The sequence below is a fragment of the Cornus florida genome, unplaced genomic scaffold, assembly GCF_030987335.1.
Source record: "Cornus florida cultivar Cherokee Brave unplaced genomic scaffold, ASM3098733v1 CherokeeBrave_3.0.0_Hap2_Chr04, whole genome shotgun sequence".
Lineage (NCBI taxonomy): Eukaryota > Viridiplantae > Streptophyta > Magnoliopsida > Cornales > Cornaceae > Cornus > Cornus florida.
Genome location: NW_026775574.1, coordinates 2548388 through 2564151, shown reverse-complemented (window position 1 = coordinate 2564151; position 15764 = coordinate 2548388). Strand labels below are relative to the sequence as shown.

Here is a 15764-nt window from a genome sequence, read left to right as displayed (position 1 = left end):
AGTTTGGGGTTTTTGATTAAGTTGTCTCTTTTTTTTTTCCTATCCTATTTGATTATGATTTATTGATTTTACTTTTGCCGTTATTTCTTGAGGTTTCAATTTAAAAAGAATTTTAGTTCTTTCTTATATTCTATTTGACTATGATTATATTTATTTTTTTATTTTGGAATTTGATAAAGGTTTTTAAGCAACTCAGAGATTAATATAATTAGTATTCAAGAATTCATTGTTATTATTATTATTATTTTTGTTCTTTTTCTTATAGGTATATGTTGGAAAAATATATGCTTCATGTGATATTTAAGATATAACAAATCTTATACTAATATGTCATTAGATAATTAACAATATGTTAAGAAATCATTAATTAAATATTCAACTCTATATTTAATTAAATATGCAAAATAAATTAATAAAATCATAATAATCAATAAAGAACCTGGACCGAGGCTAGTATTGAATACTATGTCCTTAAGACAGATTCGCCCCGCTATGGTGCTAACGGACTCAGTGGCGTCTATCTCCCAGGATACAACGGTCTACATCCACCAGTAGCAGCACTACAAACTCGTGGATACGGCGAACCTCCTCCGTGTAATACTCTCTCTGACTCAAAAATGCATCTATATACTATATAAATGCTGAATTGGGTGTAATCCGAACCAAATGGTTCGGACCAATCTTAATATGGCTCGATGAAATTGGATTAGGGTCGAAGTGGCTCGAACCACTTAACCTATGGTTTGAACCTTCTTGGGTTGGGTTCCAGTCTAGAGAGGGAGATAGAAGAAAATGAAAATGAATGACTTGCAAATGATCCAAAGGGGGGTATTTATAGAAATAGAAATGCCTTTTCGGATGGGGTGCGTCTTTTCATCATTGGACACAACCATTGCAATAGGTTGCAATGGTTCACATGGTGTTTGTTCACCAATAGACACATCCATTCCAATAGGTTGCAATGGTTCACATGGTGTCTGTTCACCAATAGACACATTCATTCCAATAGGTTACAATGTGCCTTTTCGAGTGGGTGCAACTATGGGTTATGATGGTTCGGAAAAAGGTGTAACCCTTTGAAAAAACTAAAAGTGGTTTTTTAATTTAAAAGGTGTAACCCTTTAGAAAAAACTAAAATATGGTTTTTTTAATTTAAAAGGTGTAACCTTTTAGAAAAACTAAAAAGTAGTTTTTTTAATTCAAAAAACCACCCACCCAAAAACCCTACTCATTTGTGAAACCCATTTAAATAAGTCCAGCCCAAAATTAGGCCCAATCCAAAATTCCAAAAAAAAGAATAATCTGGACTTTACAATTAGGCCCAAGCCCAAGCCCAAATCCTAAACTCAGCTTATTTAAATTTCAATTTGTTTCAACATTTTTTCCATGTGGGACAAACACTTCCCACATTTTACATACCCATTTAGGCTTATCAAAACACCACACTTTGGAGCTAATTTCTCATTCATCCGGAAATGGATTTCAGAAAGTAAATATACCACGTTCATCTCCTTGCGGAGAGAAACGCGCTTGTCTAGAGATTCGTAAAAAATTATTAGCGGAATCTATTTCAAATCTCATTCAAAATTTATGTTTTTAATGCCCCTGTTTCCAACAGTATATTCATGATCATGATTGAACCCAAACCCAAAAGTTTTATAGCACTGTCCTTTTTCAATCACTCGCGTAACAAAAAAAAATTACAGTTTTATGTCTCCAAATTTCAAAAACATTCTTTCTAGACATCTTATTACTTCTATGTGTTGCAGTACTACCTATTTAAGCTCCTCGAGTAATATGTAACATTTTTGCTTTAAACACCAAATTCAAGTTGCCCAAATACAGTTATGAGTGAATTTTTTGTCTAATTCAATTAGTAATCACTGGTCCGAAAAAGGGTTGTATTTGGGCACAGTGGTCCTTAATTTATTGTATTTAGTCACTTTTTATATATTTGAATAATTTATCTTTCTCAATTCCGTAAGAAACTCAATTAATTTAGATTTTACGTTTTTTTCTTTTAAAATCTTACGTTGTTGACTTGTTGTAATTTACAATTATGTCTAATTGCTTAAAATATGAATTTTAATATTTATTTAAAAGTAATATTTATTTCTTATTGGTAAGAATTATATAAATTAGAAAAACTCCTTAAACTTTAATCTTAACTCTTAAAATTTTGTTTGTAATTAATAAATGTGTAAAAAGACAATACACCTGACTTCATAAATATATAAAATTTCAATTACTCAAAACAAGTTACTAATTAATTATTTGTAAAAGGTTTTTTTTAAATAATTTTGAAAAAAAATATAAAGAGTTTGATAATTTCTTTTACTAGTGTGTGTATGTGAAGCATTTGCTTAACTAGTTCCATTTGTATCTAAGTCTCAAACCTATTTTCTTAACTAGTTCTGTTGCTTTGATGAAGACCTCGTTAACATAATTCAAATAGGATAATACTTAGGTCCTCTTTAGCGAGAATTTACAATATACTCACTGTGAATCAATAATAAATAGACATGTGATATTTAATTACCAAATAAAAGATGATAGGATATGTATTTATTTAGCAAATTAGAGATGGTGATTTGATTATCATTTATGATTTGATTATTAAACTATGACATGTTCATTTATTATTGGTCCATATGACTATGTTGTGAATCTTTTGCCCTGAAAATCTAAATATTCTTCTCCTTTATATCTTCAAAAAATAGTTCTATCCATAAAGAGAGATTAATGGGTCAAAGGAGATTTCGACATCAAATCAACCCAAAAAAATTTTCTTAAAAATATTTTTACGAAAACAACATCGCCCAATAAGTCCCGACAAGTCTAAATGTTCGGTTTAAATGGAATTTGAAGACGCTTATGTGCATCTCTTGAAAATTTATACATACACATAAAATATTCACATCATTACAGCTTTTTATTTTTTATTTTTCGGAAACATCATTACAGTTAAAGTATTCAAAAACAAATTTACAATATTACTTTTTGAGAAAAAGGGTAATTACAGTTGCACAATTCGGCTTTCCGTATTAAAAACAAATTTACAATTTTTATTTTTGAGGAAAAGGGGTAATTAAAATTAGCTTCCAACGCGACACGACATGAAACATCGGATGGGTTAAAAACGCGCAAGTGTGCGTACTGTGCACGCCCAATATTTCCTTTCGGGGGCTGTATGCGCATTACGCACCCTAAGCTTTAGCTTTCACAGGCAGTATGTGCATTACGCACACAGCTCATTATAGAGAGCTTTCCTGTCAAACAAAAGAGTGTAGTTTACTAATACACTCGCCTCACACGCAGTAGTACTGCAGTAGTGTCTCTGCTTAACAGCAAAGCGTCTCTGATAACAGAGATTTTTATATTCATAATAAAAAACAGCCAAGTAGCTGACACGCGCATTCTTTCTCTAACACATTTCTAGAAAGAGAAACTCATTATCCTAGCGAGATGATGCAGATTTAAAACCATTGTCTAGAGAGAGAAACAAAAGCATTGTCCTCCGTTTATTTGAAGTGAGGAGAGACGAATACGTTTCCACATTTCTCCCAAAACTCTTTATCACTTTCTTTCCCTAGAAAGTATCTATTTTATCTATATATCTCTAAATCGAAACCCTAGCAACTGTGATTGTCTACGAGGAAGTTATAGTTATTTGATGTGAGATAGTGTGTCAGATCCGACATGGCCGATATTTCCGGCGACGGAGAGTGTTTGTCTCCGGCTAGTTGGACGACGGAGCTGAGTACCAGAGAGAACGGGGGAAATGTCCGGCAGACGTTGGCTAATGAGGCGATGTTTGCGACGGCGACGCCATTGATGGTGTCAGGATCGTTTAAGGAGAGTAAGAGTTCGCGGAGGCGAGCTTCGGTTCGGCCGAGTTTGGACGCCGATGAGTTCTTAAATTTGCTGCACGGTTCGGATCCGGTGAAGGTGGAGCTCAATCGGTTGGAGAATGAAGTCAGAGGTGAGAATGCGATTCGATCCGCGGATTCAGATACTGTTTGGATATAATTTTGGGTTGATTTGGTTGCTGGTGTCGTTTTTTGCAGATAAGGATCGAGAATTAGGAGAGGCGCAAGCTGAGATCAAGGCATTGAAGTTGTCAGAACGCCTCAGAGAAAAGGCCGTCGAAGAGGTTCTTTCTTTATCTATCTATGTTGAGAATATATATATCTATGTTTATATTTTTTGGTGGAATTTTATGTGTTTGTGTTATAGCTTAATGTTTGTAATTGAACTGATTTGTATAATTTTTTTAAAAAATTAATTCAGTTTTCAGAGTTCTCTCCTACATACAAAACAGTTAATTGTTGCATTTCCAAACTCTATGCATTTTGGTTGGGTATTCTTTATTTTATTTTATTTTATTTTATTATATGAAATTGCCAAACACCAGATACTTGTGAGATATTAGATATGATCTGTTTGGATTTGATGGTGATGATTTGTCTTCATCTTTCCCCTAATTTGGTGCTATCTTATGAAATTTTGAATGAATTTAAGTTTTGTTTGGTCCATGTTTAATAGCGATTTATTTTATCAAAGATTTTTCTCTTGAACTTCCATTTCTACTTCACTTGGTTCTGTTTCGTCTGTTTTATCATTGCAGTCACTTCTAGTGTCAGATTTATTCCATTCACCATTGTGAATCCCATTAGTTGATGTTATGTGGTGTCACTATCAAAGCAATGAATCTCATCAACTTTGTTGTCATTGTTGATCGAGACTGTGGGAATGGCTGGGCTAGTTGCAAACCTAGCATTTGCGTTATCTGTACTAGTCCATGTCCTCTTAACTCAAAACTCTTTTGGAAGTTTGAGCTTTTACCACTATATCAGGCAATAAAATGGGTTTGTTGCGGAATTAGAAGGATGGAGCTTGTTTGGCAACCCTGTCACGATGGAATGTATCTAATTTTTATGTAGATCACCAGAATTTCTTGCCGATGGTGGATTTATAACAGAGGCAGCATAATATTTTTTATGTATGATTTAGGTTACCTACATAGATAGTCAACTTTCTTCATCTTTTTGATTTTGTATTACTTTTCACAATTAATATCACATTATTTCAATATGAAATTTATATTGCTTCTTGATGCTTGTTTAAATTCCTCTGAAGCAGCTGGGGATTTTCCCTTTAAGTTTATGACATTCATTTTTTTCTGGAATTTCCTTAGGGGGTTCTGAGGTTGCATTATTTTACTTGTTAAGACTAAATGTTCATGCAATGATATGATTTTTGGTATTTTCTTTAATAAAAGTCACTGTTATAATTTAAAATGCCTATGAAATCTTCTTGGTTGCAGGGAATTCTAAAATTTATCTTGTCATACTTTGCTGCTTTGGATACTAATGTTATGATTTGGGCAATTTTACAATGCTGTTTAAAGATGTTGTGACTTTTTTTTTGTGCAATTTATATTTTTTATTTTTCAAATTTTGATAACTATATTGATCCCCAATCTTCTGTAAAGAAGATTTTGGGATTCCATTGGTGACTTCTTAGAAGATACCTTAAAAGCAATTGGGAAATCTAGGTTAATTAATCTGGGTATTTGGGATTGCCTAAATATATTACTGTTTGATTTTTAAGCTGAGCAATAGCTTTGTTGGCGGGTCTGGAGCACCTTTTGTTTTCTTCATTTATGTTTATTTATGTATTTCTAAGACCACGTTTCTGGATTCATGTGGATAGAACTTTTTAACAAACCTGACAAATTTTTATTTATTTATTTATTTTTTCCCTGTCGTATTATCTATAGCTCACTGAAGAGTTGACAAAGATGGACGAGAAGCTCAAGCTAACAGAATCTCTTCTAGAAAGCAAAGTATTGCACAAAACTCTTTTCTACCTCAATTTATTTTTTCTCATGCTGTAACAGAGCTTTATTTAATGTGGTAAAATTATTTTTTTATTCTTTTTTCTTTTTGCAGAATCTTGAGATTAAGAAAATCAATGATGAGAAGAAGGCCTCAATGGCAGCTCAGTTTGCAGCGGAAGCCACTCTTCGAAGGGTTCATGCTGCTCAAAAAGATGATGATATGCCACCAATTGAAGCCATCCTTGCACCACTGGAGGCTGAGCTCAAGCTTGCTCGGCAAGAGGTATTCTTTCTTTCCCGTCTTTGGACATAATGATGATCCTGTAGCTAAACAAAATTCCTTATAATTGATCAGGACCATTTATTCTATCATTGCTCTAATGTCTTGGTTGCCTCCAGATTGCAAAGCTGCAAGATGACAACAAAGCATTAGATCGCCTCACAAAATCAAAAGAGGCTGCTTTAATTGAAGCTGAGAGGACAGTTCAGGTTGCCCTGGCTAAGGCTTCTATGGTTGATGATCTCCAGAATAAGAACCAAGAGTTGATGAAGCAGATAGAAATTTGCCAGGTACTATGATAATGGTTGCAATTTCTCTTTTCAACACCATTAAAGCTTTAGCTGTATACGTTTCTGGTTATTGTCTTATTAGCCTGGACTTGTACATCTAACATATGCATGTATCAGGAAGAAAATAAAATTTTGGATAAAATGCATCGCCAAAAGGTTGCCGAGGTTGAGAAGCTTACCCAAACTGTACGTGAGCTTGAAGAGGCTGTACTTGCTGGTGGTGCAGCTGCAAATGCTGTGAGGGATTACCAGCGGAAAGTTCAAGAGATGAATGTAATGTGCCCTACACATTTGAAGCCTTGAGAGTTGTTTTCTTCTTACCTGTATCGTCCTTTACTTGATATGGTTTGTAGATATAAGACAATCCTCAAAGTTGGAAGCATTTGTTTCTTTATATTTTTAGGAGGAAAGAAAAACTCTTGACAGGGAGCTGGCTCGTGCAAAAGTAACAGCAAACAGGGTAGCGGTAGTGGTAGCTAATGAATGGAAAGATGCTAATGATAAAGTGATGCCTGTAAAACAATGGCTTGAAGAAAGAAGGTTCTTGCAGGTATATGCTAGTTTCTAATCAATTCTCATTTGAAACTTTTGAATTTGTTTTGTTTTTCGGCAAAACTGTTTAGGTTTGGGTTCTCTTACTTCAGAAGTTATTAAATGTAACCAATACCTGCTGTTGCAGGGAGAGATGCAGCAACTCCGGGACAAGCTCTCTGTAGCTGAGCGAACTGCGAAATCCGAAGCACAATTGAAAGTAATTATTTGGTTCTATAGCTGAGCTGTATAATGATATCTTCTAGCCTGGTTTAATGTAATAATTTTTCTGTTTCACCTTCCAGGAAAAATACCAACTGCGGCTCAAAGTACTAGAAGAGACTTTGAGATCATCGAGCAATAACGGCCGGAGTATGTTAGAAGGAAGAAGTGTAAGCAATGGTCGTCGCCAATCCCTGGGTGGAGCTGATAACATCTCCAAATTGACCTCCAATGGCTTTTTACCTAAGAGATCACCATCCTTCCAGTTGAGATCTTCTCCGTCTTCTGGCACTAATTCAGTATTGAAGCATGCGAAAGGGACGTCAAAGTCATTTGATGGCGGCACACGCTCATTAGACACGGGTAAAGTTCTCTTAAATGGGGTGGCTTCTAATTTCAATGACAGCCTGTCATGTGAGGGAATGAAGGACAGTGAGGTAAATACTACCTGGAAAGGTAGTCCAGATGAAAAACCCAATGAATTTTCAACAGTGGATGCAGAAGATACTGTTCCAGTGTTAATATATGACTTGCTACAAAAAGAGGTGATCTTGCTGAGGAAAGCTGGTCATGAGAAGGATCAAAGCCTCAAAGACAAGGATGATGCTATTGAGGTTGATTTCTTGGCTTATTTGGTTAAATGTTTGATTGTGAATCTTAAATGTTTGATTATAAATATTAAATGTTTTGACTTATCAAAAAAAAAAAAAAAAATTAAATGTTTGATTATGAATCTTGTTTTTAAGATGTTAGCGAAGAAAGTAGATACTTTGACAAAGGCAATGGAGGTTGAGGCCAAGAAGATGAGAAGGGAAGTAGCTGCCATGGAGAAGGAGGTAGCTGCGATGCGCGTGGAGAAAGAACATGAAAACAGGGCCAAGCGATTTGGGAATACCAAGGGTCCCACAAACAGTTCTCAGCTACTCATAGGAAGGTTTGTCTTCTTTTATCCTGTATATATTATATAGAAGCAGTAGTGCATACATGCATACTTGTACCTGTATCACTTGTACTGCAATGATTTGTCTTATATTGACCCTTCAGGATATCAATTTTGTTGCAAATTTGCTTTATTAGTATTATTATTTAATTTTTCATCTTGAATGATGCATTTTGTTTATTGTTTTAAGTCCTCCCCCCCCCACCCCTCCCTTTTTACCTCCTCTCTCTCTTTTATTTTTTTTTTTTTAATTTTAATTTTTTTTTTCAATTTTAGTCTATGCATCGGGGTTCTCTTTGGTTTCCAATTTGCTGACATGATATCTATGTTTCCTTGACCCTTAATACTTGCATCAAATATGCCTCCCTTTTTACCTCCTCTCTCTCTTTTTTTTTTTTTTTCCAATTTTAGTCTATGCATCGGGGTTCTCTTTGGTTTCCAATTTGCTGACATGATATCTATGTTTCCTTGACCCTTAATACTTGCATCAAATATGCTCCTTTTTATTTTCATCGCCATATGTTGAAAATTTCTTCCACTTTTGGTTTTAAAAACATATGCTTGCTGTACTTTGATGATCTCTTGTGCATGTCTTTGGCTTTTTATAAAACAAGTTTCTCTATGGAAAATGTAAGTGTGTATATATACAAGGAAAATGTATGCCACCTTGTTCATGCAAGTCCAAATGCAGCCATCAAGTTTATGCAAACAATTAATTTATGGAGAATTATCCTTGTATGTTGAGGACATATTGCTGCTATCATTTTTAAATACACTATATAAAGACTAAAATGCATGTTTACGACAAACTAGATGCAATATGGCAACATACTTATTAGAGTATTATGCGTCACATGCTCTTCACATGTTAAGATCATAATAAGTTAATGGTACAGCATTCATTGTATAATTATGTAGAAGTCTAGAAGAAGTTTGTGAACTTCATTTTCTAAGTTGTGCAATTTCTAAGATGACTTTAGGTACATGAATTTGTGGATATAAATATATATATATACACACACATATATTTTGGATAACAAAGAATCAACCCATCTGGTAGCCACTTTGGACTTTTGGATGGTTTGCAAACTCCAGATGCACGCAATCTCCCGTAAACCACGTGCATGGTCCTTACCTTCGGTGAGACTTGAAAGGGGGTACTCCCAAAGGAGCAGGCTAATTTGTGGATATGTTGACAAGTCTTTGTTGTTGTTATTTTTATTTTTATAATAAATTTTCGTGTCTGCGCGTCCTCACACTGGTTTGACTTTGAGAGCTGACGCTTCGTGCAAAATAGACCTAAAGATTAGATCTGTGTCCAGTTCAGCTCTCTAGCAACCTTGTGTAGGTGGGACCAGTAGTGAATAATAGTATTTAATTGGGTGTGGTTTGTTGAAAATCTATAATATTAGCTGAGAAATCCATTTTAGAATTTTTATTTTCTTACTCGACTGTTGAGCGATAACTGCAAGCAAAAACTTTAAATCCAGAGCCATGGTCAAAAAATATTTTCCAAGGAAAATGAGATCATGCCCTTACACAAGTGCCTTTGCCAGGCTTTTGTTTGCAATTTTCATTACACAGCTTGATGGGTTATCCATTTGCTGTTTGTTTTTATTGGATAGGAGGCACACCAAACAGCAACCCTCAGGCTGAGGCTGAGCTGGTGAATCAGGGTCATTTGCATTTTGTTCTTCTGAGTTTCTGTTTTATTATTATTATTATTATTATTGAGGTATGTGTACCATTTGTCTTGGAATAGTAATATGTTGCTGAAACAATTTTGAGTGCCAAAGTTCAGGATGTTGTTTAAGTTGGTTATTACTTGTAGAAACACTCTCTGAATTAATGTATTCATTTAGAATGACTCTATTCATTCTCAAAGCTCATGTACTAAATTACTGATCCATATAACTCCATTACATGGATTACTGCTTTTATTATTATTTTTACTGCTTGCATTCAAACTCCTTAAATTTAAAACGTGAATTCTTTGTGCAGGAATGTAGCACGAAGTGGGATGACGCGCAGCACCCAGTAACAAGATGCCTCAGTTACAGCAGTAATGAGTAATCTGCCTTGGCCTGGACTTCAGTTCTTTTTCTTCCTCCCATCTATTCCTTCTTTTACACTTTTGTGGTTGAGTATAAGATTGTAACTCGCATGCTGATGACAGAATATTCTTCACTGAGTTTGTCAAGAAAGTAAAAAAGTGAGGAAGAAAGCTTGTGGATGAATTGTCATGCTTCTGACTTAGACTGTCCTTTAGCCCTCTGCTTCGAATCAGCAAGAAAGAAAATGGAGGATAAATGAAGTTGAGCTAACCTTTTTTTGGCAGAATTTATTGGAGTGGCAGTGGTTGTGTTGTATAGGTAGCTTGTTGGCATTCCCTTGTGTTGGTCATTTTACAGTCTATATTTGTAATCTGCAGCTAGTTTGATTGTCATTTGTTCAGGTTTGTCAATATTCTTGTAATCATATAAAGATCATAGTTCTCATGATTGTGCCCTATTCTCTACACATCAATGCTTTGTAGTGGAATTCGTATGCATCACCATGCTTGAAAATGAAGTGATTCGAAAAAGGAGCTTGTGCTCGCAGTTGGCCAACATGTTTAACCTTGGTGAAGCTTCACTCCCCATCATTCTCATAGCTTGTGCCTGTGGTACTGTGACTGCATCAATGTCGTCTCTTACAAGTAATTTGGGCATCTGTCCTTTAAATCTCGGCCTTTTTATTGTTGTTGCCTTTCTTTTTCGACTCAAATGAAGAATTTGAGACGAGCGTTATAGAGGCGCTCCTTTAAATCTATTATATGAAGCAAACAACACAATCCACTTTGACATGGTGCGTCTCTTCCGTTTTTAAAGATAACGGGAGGAAATTTTCTAATGATATAGGGTAAATAGAAAATAATAAGATTAATTCTTCTAAATGGTCACATGAGAATGATTAAACTAGATTTATAAAGAGAGACAAAATAGTTTATATTTGGTAGCATATATAATAAAAGAAAACCAATCATAATTCATTGTTGAGGTTTTGAGTTCAAGCCTTGATTTAAGCAAATATAAAATATATCCACCATGCATGGTTTGAGACTTGCTAAATTCTTAGACTTTCAACAATATTATAATCCTGGACGGACTTGGAAACTGACATGATGTATCATATACCATAGCTATCTTGTACATATACATACATATACATGTGTATAAGCCTCCAAGGAGTCTAATAATGGCAGAATATAGATATTGAATCAAGACAATATATGTTTTAGGAGAGTACACAATTATCACACTAACATTATAACAAATTACCAAAAATATATCATTGTCTAACTTTATTTTTCTGAACTTTATTGTAGTAGCGATCCTTTTCCATCTTACGAAAACCCCACTGCTCACTTGTCTGCTTCCATCTGAATCTCATCTACTTCAACTGAATTTAAAACCTTGTGGCGAAAAGGAAAAGGAGAAAAAAAATGAATTTGAGCCCCTGTGATGAAGAGAACTACAAACAATTATATGGCAGAAAATGCTAGTAGATGCAATATTGGTTTTTTTACGTACATTAAAATGCAATAAAGTTACTTAATTAAGGTCATCTATACACATTTGATATCTTTTAGTTCATATATGTTACTTCCTTGGGTAGCTTCATTTAAAAATAAAAAAAAAACATTAAAACTGACATAAAGAAGAAATAATTAAATTATTTGTTATTATCAAATTATGCTAAGAATGAATGGTAATTGGTTATATATTCTCGATGATCTGATTATAATTGAGAAAACGATGCATAGGTCAAGCACTACGCTTAAGAATATTGGTATAATAAATTTCCATTTCCAATTTGAAATAAGAGAATATCTCAAAAGTTTCATATAGACAAAAACCAAAGAAAATACATAGTTCATTGTTTAAACTAGATATGTGCGTGGGTGTATTCGTGTGATAAATATATAAATATATATATAGACATATATGCGTGTGGGTGCGTGTCTCTATATGTGTTTGGAGAGATATAGAGAGAGAGACTAACCATTTTAGAGAGGAAATTATCCTCCCATTTCATCTTTGTGTTACTTTCTCTGCACCCAAGCTGCCTTCAGTGCAACTGCCACCAGTAGGTTGTTGCAAGTATTCTCCACAAACTGAAACCATGCATACCTCCAAGACTTTTTGAAATGCAGAATGCCACAAATTCCCAAGAAGCCAACCAAGAAACCCGGTCCAAGGGCAGTATAGAATGCTAGACGTTCTTCCGACTCAAGAACATGTTGATCATGATGATGACCATCAGACGAAGTATCACTAGGGCAACTCTTGGAGATTTGTGGTCCACAAAGTTGATTGTTGCCCATATAGACGGATGGATCATTGAGTGTTTGAAGTTGATTTCCTGTTGGTATTCGTCCTGACAAGTTGTTGAACGACAAGTTCAAGTAGCTTAAAAAGTTCATATCGGACAAGCTTGGAGGGATTGAACCAGAAAGTTTGTTTCTTGACAAATCAAGTGATTCCAAAGCTTTCATATTTCCAATCTTCTCTGGGATGCTTCCATTTAGATGATTTTTGGATGCATTGAAACTCAGCAACCCAATAAGATCCATCAACTCTTCAGGAATCTCTCCAACTATGTGATTGTTTGAAACATCTATAGATGTGAGAAATCGGAGTGTGCTAGTGTATTCAAGTTCAACTCCTTTAATGATATTTAACATTTTCTCTGTGTATTGTGGATACCGAATCTCTGTAAGTTCCGCATTGAGATTCGCGACCATGGCAGTGAAGTTGGCAAAGCAGCGAGGAATACTTCCACTTATATAGTTATGTGACAGGTCTAACACTTGAAGAGTAGAGAGGTGGCAGAGTTGTGGAGAAATATAACCATGGAACTTATTCGATCGAAGAGTGAGAAATTGTAGAGAAGACATTTCTCCAATCCATGAAGGGATAATATCAGTTAATTCATTATCACTTAGATCGAGAATATTAAGAGATGCCAAATTCTGCAAAGTTGAAGGGATCTTCCCGTGAAACATGTTGTTCCGCAAATGTAAAGAATAGAGATATTGTAAAGAACCCAAAGAACTTGGAATATGACCATTGAGATTGTTATTCGTCATATCAAGCACTATCAGTCGATCCAAGTCCCCCATGCACCAAGGGAGTGTTCCTGATATTTTATTTTTCGAGAGATCAAGTACTCGCAGAGCCATCATCTTGCATATGTACTTTGGAATATCACCAGTCAAATTGTTATTTGAGAGACGAAGAACTACAAAAGTGATATCAATATTATCATCAACGAGAGGAAAATTTCCTGAAAGTAAGTTGTCGGACAAATCTAATTCCTCGACACCTGACAGAAATGGTGTTAAGGGGCCCTCAAACTTGTTGGAATTCAAATATAGATACCGGCTATGGGTAGTAGCATTAGATTCTTGAAACTTGGGCAACTTTCCACAAATCTGGTTGTGAGATATATCTAAGTAGTTGATACGAGAATACACATTCTCAAACCAGTCGGGGATGGTATCTGAGATATATGCATTGGAAATTCGCAACCATTCAACATGTTTCTGGGTTTGAAGCCATGGAGGAAATTGGGGTCCCAATATGCAGGAAGACAATTGAATAGATTGGAGTTGAAAAGGAGGAACCCATTGGATGCTCACATTCATAATTAACAAGTTTGAGGACATGTCCAACCATACTAACCTTGTGAGTTTGGCAAAGTGAAGTTCTGAAATGATACCATCCAAAGAATTGTTAGAGACATCTAACGACTCTAGCCTTGAAAGTTGTCCAAGACTCGAAGGAATGCTCCCATTCAACTGATTACCAGATGCATATAAAACCTTAATGATGACAGTCTTCCAATTGATGCTGGGATTGGACCACTAAATAAATTATTAGAGACATCTAACTCCTCTAGCATCTTAAACTCTCCCAACTGATTTGGCAGAAAACCACTAAACTTGTTTGAATAAAGATATAACTCCTTTAAACTTTTTTGGAGGCAAGTAGATTTATTTCCCTGAAAAAATGGTACCTCTCCGGTGAACTCGTTAGAAGACAAATTGAAACTGTGCAAGCTGCAGAGATTCCTTATGGTGTTTGGTATTTCACCTTCTAACTTGTTGTGAGAGAGGTCAAGGACAGTAAGTTGTGTAAGATTGCCTATCTCACTTGGGACTGAACCTTGAAAACTATTCCAAGAGAGATCAAGGACTGTGAGAGAAGTCAAGTTGCAAAGGCAAGGAAGAATTGGACCTCCGTAACTTACATCAGAGAGTCCCAAATGAACAAGGCTGCTCATTTTACACAACCAACTAGGCATAATTTGGGAGTCAAAACTATTCAACGAGAGATCAAGAAAAGTGAGAGATAACAGGCTTCCAAGAGTATCAGGAATTGGACCTCGTAAATTGTTGAAGCCAAGATTGAGATGTTGCAAGTTGGAGAGGTTTCCAAATTGGGGGGGAATTTGCCCCTCAAAATGTGAATCAGAGAGGTCAAGATATCTTAGGTTCTTAAGGGAGCCTAGGAATTCTGGAATTTGGGTTCCTGAAAAATTATTAAAGCTCAAGTTGATGTAATGCAAATGCCTCAGATTGAGAATAGAAGGACTTATCTCACCTTGCAACATGGCTCCATCATAATTGGGTAGATCAAGCTTGACGACTCTGCGTGTCCTCTTGCTGCAGCCCACTCCCGTCCACGTACAACAGTATTCTCCAACCCATGACGACAAACGATTTGAATGATCAATGAGAGATTCCCTCAACTCGAGAAGAGCTTTAAGCTCAACCTCTGTGCAGCTTACATTTGATTGATGATCATCTCTACTGATTTGCAACCCAACACCAACTCCCAATTCTATGAAAATAAGAGCAAATACGAACAATATCACAACAACACTTCTAACTTGTGTTTCCATTGCTTCTTGCAAGCAAGCATAGAAATGCAGTTTCACACAATGATTGTCAACTTAATTAAAAGCGGATAGAGAGAGGTTCGCATCAATTCGTCTTTGTGATTCTTCACCTGTACACACGGCATTGACTTGTGAGGTCTTTTGAGTCAAGTCATGAAATGCCCATTTCTTCTGCTTAATTAAGAGCAACATTAATTCCATTGCGTGCAACTATTCTACTCTATTGCTAGCTAGCTAGTATATAGCTTAATTATGTTGGCCCTGTTTGGAAGAGTCTTTTAAAACTTTCATTTGTGGGATTCAGCATCATATCAGAGTAACCAATCCAAATGATATTTTTTTATTTTTTAATATTTAATTGTCGTAAAATATTTATAATTTTTTTTAAAAAAATATAATAAAAATAACTAACTCATTCATTTTTAAGGAATTATCTTATATTAATAATCCGTTTGGTCGATTTTTTTTTTTTATAGTGTTTGGTAAAGGTTTAAGTTATTCAGGTGGAGTCCATCAATGAGTAAGTTATTATTATTAACTTTTAATATTCTTTTTGAAGAATGCAATTCAGTTGCAGATGTGATTGGTTGAAAAAGTAGGTATAATTAATACATTCTATTACTTTTATTAAATATTAAAATCTTAATTTTATAAGACAATATTATCCTCTTTAGTTTATTAATTATTATTTTCTCTTCTCCTTCAATCATGTGT

The 15764-nt window shown here is 35.0% G+C and overlaps 3 protein-coding genes across 5 annotated transcripts; 1 reads left to right on the top strand and 2 right to left on the bottom strand.

Annotated features, from left to right (window-relative positions):
* Positions 1-3344: 3344 nt before the first annotated feature.
* LOC132302474 (microtubule-associated protein 70-1-like) lies at positions 3345-10606 on the top strand. 2 transcript variants are annotated; one of them, XM_059799355.1, is made up of 12 exons: positions 3345-3982; positions 4068-4153; positions 5783-5848; positions 5955-6125; positions 6242-6412; positions 6530-6685; positions 6816-6962; positions 7092-7163; positions 7249-7779; positions 7912-8099; positions 10107-10174; positions 10282-10606. In XM_059799355.1, the coding sequence occupies exons 1-11, from the start codon at positions 3700-3702 to the stop codon at positions 10144-10146; spliced, it is 1911 nt and encodes a 636-aa protein (XP_059655338.1). In that variant the 5' UTR covers positions 3345-3699; the 3' UTR covers positions 10147-10174; positions 10282-10606. The 2 variants fall into 2 exon arrangements, with proteins under 2 accessions (XP_059655338.1, XP_059655337.1); XM_059799354.1 differs by having other exon boundaries at positions 3346-3982; positions 10107-10606.
* Positions 10607-11316: 710 nt separating this feature from the next.
* Positions 11317-15225, bottom strand: LOC132302475 (receptor-like protein EIX2). Of its 2 annotated transcripts, XM_059799357.1 has the most exons (3): positions 14753-15224; positions 12150-14680; positions 11317-11559 (listed from the first exon to the last, which is right to left on the bottom strand). In XM_059799357.1, the coding sequence occupies exon 2, from the start codon at positions 13813-13815 to the stop codon at positions 12190-12192; it is 1626 nt and encodes a 541-aa protein (XP_059655340.1). In that variant the 5' UTR covers positions 13816-14680; positions 14753-15224; the 3' UTR covers positions 11317-11559; positions 12150-12189. The 2 variants fall into 2 exon arrangements, with proteins under 2 accessions (XP_059655340.1, XP_059655339.1); XM_059799356.1 differs by having other exon boundaries at positions 11317-11603; positions 12150-15225.
* On the bottom strand, positions 13944-15053 carry LOC132304611 (receptor-like protein 43). The gene has a single exon (XM_059802362.1). The coding sequence runs from the start codon at positions 15051-15053 to the stop codon at positions 13944-13946; it is 1110 nt and encodes a 369-aa protein (XP_059658345.1).
* Positions 15226-15764: the final 539 nt, after the last annotated feature.